Source organism: Salminus brasiliensis, chromosome 1, assembly GCF_030463535.1.
Source record: "Salminus brasiliensis chromosome 1, fSalBra1.hap2, whole genome shotgun sequence".
Lineage (NCBI taxonomy): Eukaryota > Metazoa > Chordata > Actinopteri > Characiformes > Bryconidae > Salminus > Salminus brasiliensis.
Genome location: NC_132878.1, coordinates 89007186 through 89020085, shown reverse-complemented (window position 1 = coordinate 89020085; position 12900 = coordinate 89007186). Strand labels below are relative to the sequence as shown.

The window sequence follows — 12900 nt, the reverse complement described above, 5'->3', positions numbered from 1 at the left end:
CGAAACCTTGTGCTAAATGTACATTTTTAAGTCTTTTTTGAGTCCGAGTTCAGTCTGAGTCCCGAACAACAACATGAAGTTTATTCCTCAGTTCTGGGGCTTTATAGGAGAAAGCTCTTCCTCTGCATTGTTTTTCTGACGTGAGGAACTGACAGCTGGAACTGGCCAGTGTCCTGCGAGAGAAGTGAACGTGACGGGTTGTAGGGTTTAAGAACTGTGGGCCAAACCGTTAAGAGACTTGACACCATGACATTACAAAGGGCTGACTTCTTTAGAATATTGTAAAACAGACAAAAATAAGACAAAGATATGTAAAACCCAAGAACCAGAGGATAACTTGGTTTAACCAACCTTAGAATACAGTTTCAGTTCTTTCAATTTATAAACTCACATCAATAACATTCAATAAAATTCTCATTTCTAATGTCATGAGTTAAACTCTATAATTCTCCACCGATGTGACTCCATGTGTAAACCAGCTCCAAACATCTTTGTGATTCTGTAAAAGGACATGCATTCAATCCGGGTCTAAACTTTTTACTGGCACTGTAACTACTCTCACACTTTTGGGCAGCAGCTTCTCTCAGTCTGATGAATCCAATTCATTCTACTTCCTCTGTTCTGAGAGTCTGTTTTTTTTGGCCTTGTTTCAGAAGAGTGGGTGGTTTGGCCCCAAGGGCCCTTTTTACCAGTAAGAGGCCATTTCTTTCATCGGCTCTTTTGAAGAAATTACATTTGATGGACTGAGAAGTGGCGATTTGGAGCCATAGTGAAAAATCCCTTTTTAGATTTACAGAACAGTCACGCTTCTGCTTTAAATCAGCTGCTTTTTGTCTGGTATTTTGCTGAAATTCGCACTGTTCTATCTTCAAGAGCGGGAGACTGGGGGTTTGTTAAACCCTGTAAATTTGCAGAGTTTTTAGGTGAGAGCAATCATTTCCTGTTTGTCATTAGTGCAGGAAAAAAGACATACTTGCCTTGGAAAAAGGCCCAAACACACATCCGTCTAATACAGCAGCACAGCTTTGTAACATGAATTGTTATGTAAGACGGCCCCTTCTTTCCCCCAGTGCTTGCCAGAGCACTTATGATTAGTTTTCGCTCCCTTTTTCATTATGTTCATGTTTTTCCTTCTTTTTTTTTGCCTGTTCCTCCCACCCACACGTCTCGGATGTACTGGTTTAAAAATAGCTGTGGACAGAAGCGCACCACCTATGGATCCCCATGTAAATGTCATACTCAGAGACGCTGAAATCAGATGGAACAGAACATTCAAACCTCTCAAAATCATGGGAGAAATATAAATTTCCACATCTATTCAAATAGAAGGTTGATATTGTAAATAAACACTGGTAAATTGAAAAACCAATTCAGTTCATATATAGAAACTAATCTATAAAAAACATACCCTTTGAACAAATGTTTTATTATTATTTAACGCAGGACAGTGAATTTACACATTAGCACCACTTATTAACATGGTGTGTTTGAGCCTGGACTGCTTCTGGCCTGAGGTACCATACAGGACAGCCAAGAGCTTATATATATTTCTTTAAAAAGCATAATAACAAAATCCAGCCTGTATTATGAGAGATGAAAAAATAGGCTTGTTAAGTGAAGTATAAATAAAGACCACTGATTTTTTACTTAAAGTGTGTTCAGCTTAAGACCAGCTTTCTGTACAGTATTTTTACAATGATCTTCAGCTCTGATCTCCAAAATTTGTTATCAATCTAACTAACTATACCTATTATTATGTTACAATTTAATGAATGCTATATTAATATATTAATATAACCAATTAGCTAAGCCTATTACTGTATTACTATAACTTTAACTATTTCTATATTACTATCACTACCTCTAAATATAGCTATTGCATTGCTATAACCACATCAGCATACTGACAACTAACCAACTATTGAAACTAACATATTTCTACTCACTATTACTGTATAACTAAATATTTCACTATATTACTTTAATTCAATTGCAAACTAACTACAACTATTATACTATTATTATACTATCATATACTATACTATTATATTATTCTAGCTTACAACTTAACTGTTACTCTAAGTACCTAACTATATATATATATATAATACTATATTACTCTAATTTACTATACATATTACTGTATTATCATAGCCAACTATATCACTATATAGCTACATAATAGACATTATAGACACTATATTACTATAATTATTACTGTTTTACTAGAACTATCTATACCTATTACTGTATTGCCAAAGCAACTATATCTATATTACTAGAACTAACTATACAGATTATTGTATTATTATAACTAACTGTACCTATTATTGTATTACTATAGCCAACTATATCACTATCTTAATAGAACTAACTGTACAGGTTACTGTATTACTAGAACTAACTATACATATTATTGTTTTACTATAGCCAACTATAATACTATTTTGCTGTAACTATAACTGTATTACTGTAACTAACTATAACTATTACTGTATTACTGTAACTAACTAAACCTGTTACTGTTTTACTTTAGATTACTATACTACTGCATTGCTATAACTGCCTCTAACTGTAGCTATTGCTATATCTAAGTATATCACTATATTACTGTAACAATAACTGACTTTAACCACTTATAGCTATTACTAGCATTGCTATCCCAACTATCCCTAACTAGTAGTTAGTCACATATGGTTCATTTACCTATATTTATTACTGTTGTCTACTGTATTATACTGTGATTGACTACTGTATTTTACACAGTACAATAATAAGTACTTAAAAATTACTATAATTAGTGAAATATTACACAGTCATGTACCAGTCCCCAACACAAGGCTCTACCACCTCTTAAATGGCTGTACCTCACTCCTAAAAATAAATGTGCTACTGTGGGTTCTAAGCGACGGCATAGAAGAACCTTTTTTGTTTCCATTAAGAGCTGTGATGGTAAAGAATTAAAGGTACTTCACACTCACACCTCCACTCACCCTTTTATATGAAAGGTTCTTTAGGGACCACCCCCCCCCCACACACACACACACCAAATATTTATTTATGACTTTAGAACTTTCTGATTTCTTTATGACAGCTCTAAAATGTAATTTAATAAAACTGTTGTGGAAGATCAGGGGTGCATTTGGGGTGTGTGTGTGTGTGTGTGTGTGTGTGTTGGTTGGTGCTCTTTTCCTGGCTGTTCTAATCAGGACAGATGAGGATTGGAGGTTTGATCCTGGCTGCGGTACAGATAAGCAGGAGATGAGATGCTGAGTCACAGCCTCACTGACACTGTGTTTGTTTGATTTGAGTGTGAATCACACAGCTGTGTGTGTGTGTGTGTGTGTGTGTGTGTGTCTGCTGGGTGCAGGTAGGGCCGCTGCTGTTTTCTGACTGATGATGACTCAGTGGAATGAGTTCACTAATGAGCAGCAGAGAGAGACTGTAGAGCAGCAGCAAACGAGCAGCTCTTCACTACTACCATCATCTACCCACCCCCCATTTCTCTCTCCCTGTATCCTATCTCTCTCAAACAAACACACACACACACACACACACACACACACACATTGTCCTCTCAGTCTCTCCCCTCCCTCTTCCTTCTCTTTCTTTCTTTCTTTCTTTTCCTTTTTTTCTTGTTTAACCCCAAACTTTCTTTCAGTTCTTCTCTCTCTCTCTCTCTCTCTCTCTCTCTCTCTCTCTCTCTCTCTCTCTCTTTTGACAGTGGTCAGTAGAACCACAGAGAACAGGATGAACTGTAAGACAGTAAACCATCTGAACAGGGTAACCATCAGACAAGCTGAAGCAGCTTTACACTCTGATCTCTCTCTCTCTCTCTCTCTCTCTCTCTCTCTCTGTGCAGGTAGGGGTTTAAGCCATGCTGACGTGTGTATTAATAATGTACACTCCTCCTCCCTACTCTAACCTTTTCACATGCAGGCACCTTCACTCTCCAGCCTCGAAGGCACTGTGTTGCATAGGAACGTGAATCTGCAGGAGATCCAATCTCTGTGGAGTCTTTTAAACCAAACACAGCCCTGTTACATACTGACTGTCCACTGTATACGTCTACTGTACAGATGTATCAACCCTTCTTTAAACCATTCATCACTAGTGAGTTGACCACAGGACTGCTGTTGACCGGATATTACTTGGGCAGTAGACCGCTTTCAACACAGCAGTTACACTTGACATTTTTTTTAGTGTGTGTGTGTGTGTGTGTGTGTGTGTGTGTGTGTGTGTGTGGCACTGGCAGACTGGTGTTACTGGGGTGTTTAAACATTTCAGTGCCACAGAAATATCCAGCCAATAGCAGCGCAGCATTCAGATACTGACCACTGACTGATGAAGGGCTACAGCAAGTACCAGCAAGGTGACGCTACAAGGGTAGGGGTTTCTAATAAAGTGGCCAGTCAGAGCTGGAAGTAGGCGTATATGTAACAGGAGACGACGTTCTCAGGCTATAAATAAGCAATGGTCCATCAGTCTTACTTTATCTCCCAGTTTCAGACAGTGTTAGTATTCGTCTCATATAAACGCCTGTGTTTGGATTGTGTCTGTGCACAGTATGAACAGCTTGGGTAAATACGCTGTCCAAGGTGCTGAAAGTCCAGCGCTGTGTGGTTAGCAACTGTCCCTTCACTAATAAACAAAGCCATCTGATCAGTTCGTCACCCAGGCCTTCATGTTTTGGGCGCTCAGGTAATGTTTCCCAACCCAGTCGCTGAGGACTAGGACTGCATGATTAGTCATACTTTTACTGGGATAGAGGTATAACACACAGAAAGTCAAGACATCCAGCTAAAAACCGCAACAACAAAATATATTTATGCTGTTTAATGTATTTTTCAGATTAATAAGGTAATAAAGACTAAATATCCAGTTAATAACGGTCAATTTTTGACCACATTATTGTTGAATGTGAGAGTGATGTTAGATGAAATGCACATGCCAATAGCATGGCATCACACAGTGTGAGTGTATGCTATTTTCCACTGATGTCAACCTGATACCAACACCCATCAACAGGGTTGCTCGTAAGGGGGTAACATTTTCAGGGGCCCAGCCACTGGGGGGCCCAAGAGACCAAGCATTGTGCTCAGAAGGTATGAAAAGCAGTCTATATATATGCAAATAGTAGAGTATACATTGAACACTGAATCTTTTGCTTTTTATATATTTATATATCCCTTTTTAATTATTTTACATAATGTGAATCCGGCAGTTGTTCTTTACATTGTGTCCAAATTTCGAAAGAATAGAAAACCAATACAAACACTCCAAAATGAATCAAATCGCTTTACCTTGTCTTCCATTGACCGTTAAGAAGGTTTTCTCATTCCTATGTAAAGTTTCTATTTTGGAGATACAATGTTTTTGCACGACAGCAATGCATGTCTGCATCTCTATCATCTCTAAGTCAATTTACACATAAACACAAGCACTAATTTAAAAAGTGAGCCAGGTTTAATCCCCGGTGATGCCGCAGCCATCCGTGGCTGGGAATACGATACGATATTGGTAAAAATATAATATCACAATCCACAATATTTATCACAACAGACATGATTGCACACAAACTGCATCAGTAGTGACAGATTCTTAAAAACTACCATCCAAATACTCTCCCCTATTTAGGACAGTGATTTTTTTCTAAATGTGCTGCACTTTATCCAGTCAAACCAGACTAATTACTCTGTAATTAATATATAGAACAGCCTATAACTTTAATACTCCTGGTATGTGCACTGCGTATCTGTATTATACACAGAAATACATCAGAGAAGAATCAGATGATGAAATGTATTTGTTGAGGTACTGGGAGGTCCTATAGAGTGTTTGTTTCAGGGGTCCAGCTGTTTTTTTGTGCCATTGATACTGATATGCCATCTGTACCCTTGAACATGTTGGTTTTACTGTGTTGAGCTACTGAATTCTGTATTGAGCCACTGTATTGGTCCCACTGTGTTGAGCTACTGATGATGTAGTCATTGTCAGAGATGGATTACAGTAGTACAGCTTATGTAAATACTGTGTGGCACATGTTGTTACAGCATGTCCTTGTCTAGGTAATTATACACGTGTAATAGGAGGAGGATCATTTCATTCATATGAACTTTTTCCTGTTGTTTAGAGACTCACAGTTGCGTACATGACTCAGTAGTGAAGCTGTTGTACATGTTTATTTATATAGGCTTCACTACTGGAATCATCTGTTATGCTGATACAATACATTAGCTGTTGGGCTGTGTATTAGCAACGATACAATACATATCATGATACAGGTGTTACGAATGAATAAATTGTAATACTGTAAGCAAGATGATATATTGTGATTTTTTAAATTTTAGATTTTAAATTTTAGGGAAAACTCTCATGGTATGTAAACGCACCATCATATAAAAAATCAGAGTAAAAGACTACTAGCTTACTAGCTACTAGCTTTTAGTGCTGAACAATATTGAAAAAACTGACATTGTCATATTTTGTTGTTTTCAGTAGATTTCTCATGTCCAACATGTCCAACATTCTGTGTATTCAACATTAGAGTAAAATAAATGCCTTTGGGATGATATCATCTGCCTCTGGTCGATACATCATGGAAAATGATGAATTTTTCTTTTTTTGTATCTTTGACTGTTGTGCATGTGCACATTGCGATAACGATCCTGAACTGATACATTGTGCAGACCTACTTGCTTTCTATGGTACAGAAAGGAAGGAAGATATATGCAAGATGGTGTCGGGATGATCTGTCATCAGTATGCAAACAGTGTCACATTCAGAACGAACGGAGCAAACACCTCAAGCATATCTAAGCACATCCAGACAGACATCCGGATCTGTCCGCAAAATTCAAGCTGAGCCAGTTTCCTGAAATGATACTCTCATTGTTTGTGAATTGCATTCAGAAAGGCGAACGTTAGCTTGTTTAGGGTAACAATGGCTCATAACGAATGATATTAGCGCACTGTGTGTGTAGCAGCCTCAGTGAAGGTATTCTGGTCTGACCTACTCATACCTAGAAGCACCAAGCTCCATACATCTGACTGCTGTGACCACCAGCGCTGTGTTGGTTTTACCTACTTAAAGCACAGTTTGGTTTGATGGTCAAAACACTGCTGAGTTTTTATACAAGGAAGATAATGGAAGTTTATGACGTATAATAACCACTAGATCACACTTCGTGGATATGAGCCAGTGCTGGATTAGGAAGCAGGGCAGTGCTCTTCTTATTCCATTATTATCTTATTGCATTATTTTTGTCAATATTTCAAGCAGCAATAGAAATGCTGAGCCACCATAAAGTTTTTTATTTAGTTTTATTTAGTTTTGGCAAAATATTGTATTGATTAAATAAGAGTCTTTTTTATTATTTGAATGTAGCACTTTATTAACCAAAGACACCATCCCATTCCTATTTCTGGTGAAAAAAATGTGGAAGTGTTAAATTTAATTTGCTAGTGCGGACCACACTACCAGAATTCTGGTATTGTCCCTAATTTGACATCAGTCTCTTTGTAATTTTAATAAAGACAGCCAAACACAAAACAGAAGCAGGAAATAACCAAAGTAAACACTGGAACAACCAGAAAAAGCAAACAGACTAAACTAAAATAAAAAACTAATCCAAAACAAGCAAGATAGAGCTGGACAATATTGGTAAAAATATAATATCACAATCCACAATATTTATCACAACAGACATGATTGCACACAAACTGCATCAGTAGTGACAGATTCTTAAAAACTACCATCCAAATACTCTCCCCTATTTAGGACAGTGATTTTTTTCAAAATGTGCTGCACTTTATCCAGTTAAACCAGACTAATTACTCTGTAATGACTTGTGCAGCTGATTTGTGTTTAAGAAATGATTATATCCTTGATATGCTTAGAAAAGCATATTCTGCCTGACAAATTTGAAGGCATTGAGATACGCAAAAGACGTACACTCACAAACACACAATAACCAGCAAAAACCACAAGAAACAAAGGTACTATAAATTAGGGCTGAACGATATGGTAGAAATACTATATCACGATATTTAACATCTTTATTCATGGAAAAACGATACATGTCATCACAGACTAAAACATCAGTAGCAGCAGATTCTTATAACTACTATTCAGATACTCTCCTGTACTGAGTACAGTAATTTATAGTCAACATCTGCTGCTCTTCATCTAATTAAACCACTCTATTTACACTGTTGGTAATGAAACCTGCAGCTGATCAGTGTTTATTACTTATAATTATTACAGTTTATTAATTAAAAAGTGTCCTTGATGTGCTTGCAAAAGGTTATTGTGTATCACGATAACAGAATTGATCAAAATACGATAAAATATCATCATATTGCCCAGCTCTACTACAAATACACTGAAACGAACAAGGAACTCCTGAGAAGAGTTGACAAAGGGGCAGGGCTACAATGGAGAACATCTGGGAGAAAAATGATGAGGTGGGACAAAGGCGGAGAGAGCCATGTGCTAATGTGCAGATCGAAGACAGAGACCAGAAAGGGAAAAACACAAGGGCAAGATTAAAAACAGCAGTTGCACTCTGCATGTAAACTGTTGATTAAAAACTAATACTGTGTTTCTGAGAATCAGTACAGTATTGCAAGACACTTTGATATATCAATATTTTCTTACCCCCCTACCAGTGGGTGCTTTGTTGTTACATACTAGAGACACCACACATAGCTCTTTCCACCTTCACCTTCAGCAGCTCTTTCCACCTTCTGTACCTTACTTTCATTTCTTTGTCTCACTCATTTCAGATTTGCTCCCTGAAGATCAGCCCCTCCCAGTCGACTTTCAAAAGAGTCCATCCAGGAGAGAGGAGCCGTCGCCAACATGTTCAGCACTAAAAGGTCAGGGTGACATCACTGTTCTTGTGTTGTGTTGTGGACCTCCACGGGAGGAGATGTAAAAAAAAAAAAAAATGCAGCAGAACCTTTGGGCAGGCCGTTCAGAAAGGCTAACGCTGCTGATCTAAAGTGACATTTGAGGCCTAGGTTTTATTTTCAGCTGTGATTCAGCGCTCTGGAGGAAGAAGTCACAGTTGATTTCAGGTCAGCAGATAAGCTTTCCCCTCTGTTTACCTCCCCTGTGCAACTCTTTTAGTGCACAGACAGCAAGGCCTCATCCAGACATAGGCGCGGTGGTGCTTGTTCACTTTTTTTTTTAAACCCACCGCTCAGCATGATGTTTGGCACAATGGTACAATTGTTTGTCATTTGCAGAACTTTCAGCACAAGGCAGTCAGGTTTGAGTTCTGGAGCATCTGGAGTGTCGTCTTGGTCTTTTATGTGGGATTAAACTTATTGCCGCATGTGATGGCTGTGAGATTAGAACTACACAGTATTTCAAGGCCGGCCCAAGGTATACTCAAATTTTATCCAGCCGCTTAGGGCCTCAACACCCCCAAGAGCACCAAGATATCATGATAAAAATATATATCTTTTATTTTATTACACAGGTAAAAGTGATTTTTTATTTTCATAGTTGACACACCAATACTAAGTCAATCAATTTCTGCTGTTGGCTGCTGCTACTCTTTGGCAAATGCAGATACACATCACTTGGGTGGTCGATAAAGGCCCAGGCGCTTCAGCGTATTGCACAGTATCTCATTCCCTATGGAATCATGAAGCATCTGGTGCTGAGGTGGTGGCATAGGGGTGAAAATAGGGCCCCATAAAGGCTTGGGCCAGCCTTGCCGTATTTCTGTTGTTAATCATTATTGCAGTTCTGACCTTTGCAAGACTCTCATAAGGCCACAGTAGGTAAACCACTATTAACTGTGGGCTGTCAGCATCCTCATCAATTCAGCTTTTTAGTCAGTACACCACTGCAGCACTACGTAGGCTACTTTGGTTGAACACACACAGTAAACACGGCACTACCGAGACAGAAACTGGACAGACAGAATACGTAGGTGCTTATTAGTCTTATTATAAGGACAGATATAATGGGCCTGTTTCCCAGACATGGATAAAGTCAGGTCTTGTAGTACCCACTGTGACGAACCCTTTTTATTGTAGGCTTAGGCAGATTAACCAATTTTTGTCTAGGCTTAGGCTTAATCTAGGAAACTGATCCTAAAAGTTGGTGCTTAACTGTGTTATACTTGCAGTAATTAATAACAGTTGGATAACAGACACAGTCTAATAACCACATACCACAGTCTAATAACATTACATGCACTATATGTCCAAATATTTATGGACACCCCTTCTAATGAATGCATTCAGCTACTTCAAGTTGCATCCATTGCTGACACAGATGTGCAAATACATGCACACAGCTTGTCTAGTCCCTGTAGAGAAGTGCTGCCAATAGAATAGGACTCTCTGAAGCAGGCAAATATGATGTATGAATATTGGCACCATGCTGCCTAAAGCCGGGCATTGAGCTGTGGAGCAGTGGAACTGTGTCCTCTGGAATGATGGTTGGTGCTCCATCTAATACTTCTTGGATGAGTTGGGAAGTTGGGGATGAGGTGGGATGTGGTGGTGATCATCCATCGTCCTGACCTCACTAATGCTCTGGTTGCAAAATGCAATCAAATTCATCACTGCAGTGCAAAAGCCTGACCTGGACAGTGGAGACGATTACTCCAACAAAAGCAAAATAAATTCTTTTTTTCAGAAGAAACAGTCAATGAGCAAGTGTCCCAAAACATTTGTCCATGTAGTGTATATTAGTATTATGTATAATAGGCTTTATTATGCAGCCAGTGCTGAACTTTATACATTCAATGCAATTTAGTAATGGAGTTGTGTCATTTAAATTGTACATCCAGTTGATATATTGTAGCACCATCACCGTTGATTGTAGTAATCGAGTGATCAATCATTATCATTATTTTGAAGATTTTATCAAGGAAGCAGGTTTTAAATATAGGCTAAGATAAAAGATAATAACCTCTGTTTCAAATATCCCAAGCTAATTTACTAAAAGAGGAAGCATTTGAAATTACTGCATATAAAAGAAATATTGGGCTTGTTTCCCTAAAGGTAGACTCTGCAGTATCTTTCAGATACTCTGCAATACTTTACGTAAACTGTCAAAATATGCTTTATGTATGACTTTATATAAAAGACAGAAATGCCTAGAAATGTGTGTCTGTTAGGTTCTGTTTATGTACTGTAATAGAGAGCAGCAGTACACTTTAAACTATGTGTTACCAGAGAATCTACAGGTAGCAGCAATGCCAATGTAATGTTTTACAAAGTCATTTAAGAGGTAAAATGTGAGAAATGTGAGGCGAATATCTTTAATGCTGCTCTTCACAGGCCTTGTAATGAGCTTGTCACTGTTATTCATGGTTATACAGCAGTGTTTACTGCAGAAACATTCACTTTCTAAGCAGCCAAACTGCCAATAATGCTTCAATAATGCTAATTTCCGCTAGCTGTATTAGGGCTAAACTAACAGTGATGCACATTCACCTTCCACACAGAGTTCAACACTGTTTTAAGCAGAATTGGAACAAAAGTTTCAAATATTTAAAGCATTCGCAGTTTTGCAGTAAATTCTTCAGTAAAGCCTCAGTGACTACTAATGGAGTAGCCGTTAGTCTGCTAACTGCAGCCCTACTTTCATTTCTTTCTATTTATTTCTCTCTTTAAATGTTTTTGGTGTTGTTTCTGTGGCTAACCGAATATTATTGAGTCATTAAGGTCGCACACTTTGCCACACACTGTTTTCCATTTTATAATTTGTCTTCTTTTCCAATAATAATTATTATGAACTATTTATAATTAATATAATTATTTATAATAATAATAATAATAATAATAATAATAATAATAATTATTATTATTATTATTATTATTTTTATATTTCTGCTGGGTTTTGACAGTGTATCTCATCTTGCAGTTTTCCAGTTATCAGCTCCAGTCCAGCTCAGATTGTTCTGTCTGATTGTGTGATGTGTGCTAATGTACAGCTTTATGAACAGACGCATGGTTCCTGCATAGCAAGTTTGTTTCCTATACAAATAAATGGGGTGCACACATTTTGACACCCTTCTAATGTCTTGATGATAAAAATACACTTGTAACCCCTAACCGACCAAATTGGGGACCATAGCAACCACTTGACAACCACCTGGAACACCATAGCAACTGCCTGAAATAAAGTACCATTGCAATCCCTATGCAACACATCTAGCAAGCCCTTGGCAACATCACAGTAACCACTTGGGACACCATAGCAACCACTTAGCATCACCACAGCAACCACCTAGCAACCACCTGGTATACCATAGCTACTAACACTATCGAATGCCACATGGAATGCCATAGCAACCACATAGCAACAGCTCAGCAGGTAAGTAGCATCAACTTTATCTGCGCAACCGATCTGCGTTTTCTTTAGGAAATTCACTTTTCTAACGATAATTCAAATAATAAATTCATTATTTATTAAATAACATCCTATAAATTCATCTATATCTTCTGTGTTCATGAAAAAAAAGATTTCTACACCCAACCACCAGATCTCTCAGTCCTAGCTCCACTTATCAGAGGGAGATTGGCCTTCTAGCTGCCTGAACTCCAGCGTTCCCCCCTCTCCCCTACAGTCTCCTCCCACATCATAAATACTCCCTTGTCATAAATGCTGATGGCATGTTCTGAAATCATACAATTTGTAAAACCAAGCAAAATAATTTATTATAATTATTATGGGTTTAAATATCTGATTGATCTTAGATACCATATTTATTATACTGTACTATATTTATAGAGCATGGCATTTACTGATTGTCTTATTTTCTGCAGGACTGAGCCTAGTGCCACCACATGACATCACCATTGTGACAATAACAACCTACTGATAGAGGGTTTTTACCTAGTAGTCGTGTATTAATAACAAAAATAATTA

At 37.9% G+C, this 12900-nt stretch overlaps 1 protein-coding gene across 2 annotated transcripts in view; it reads left to right on the top strand.

Annotated features, from left to right (window-relative positions):
- The window catches only part of oxr1a (oxidation resistance 1a), a 278911-nt gene that overhangs the window by 20558 nt on the left and 245453 nt on the right, over positions 1-12900 (top strand). For both annotated transcript variants that reach the window (XM_072692289.1, XM_072692287.1), the window contains exon 2: positions 8787-8879. In XM_072692289.1, the coding sequence (XP_072548390.1) occupies positions 8863-8879 (17 nt within the window). In that variant the 5' untranslated portion in view covers positions 8787-8862. The remainder of the gene's footprint in view (positions 1-8786; positions 8880-12900) is intronic.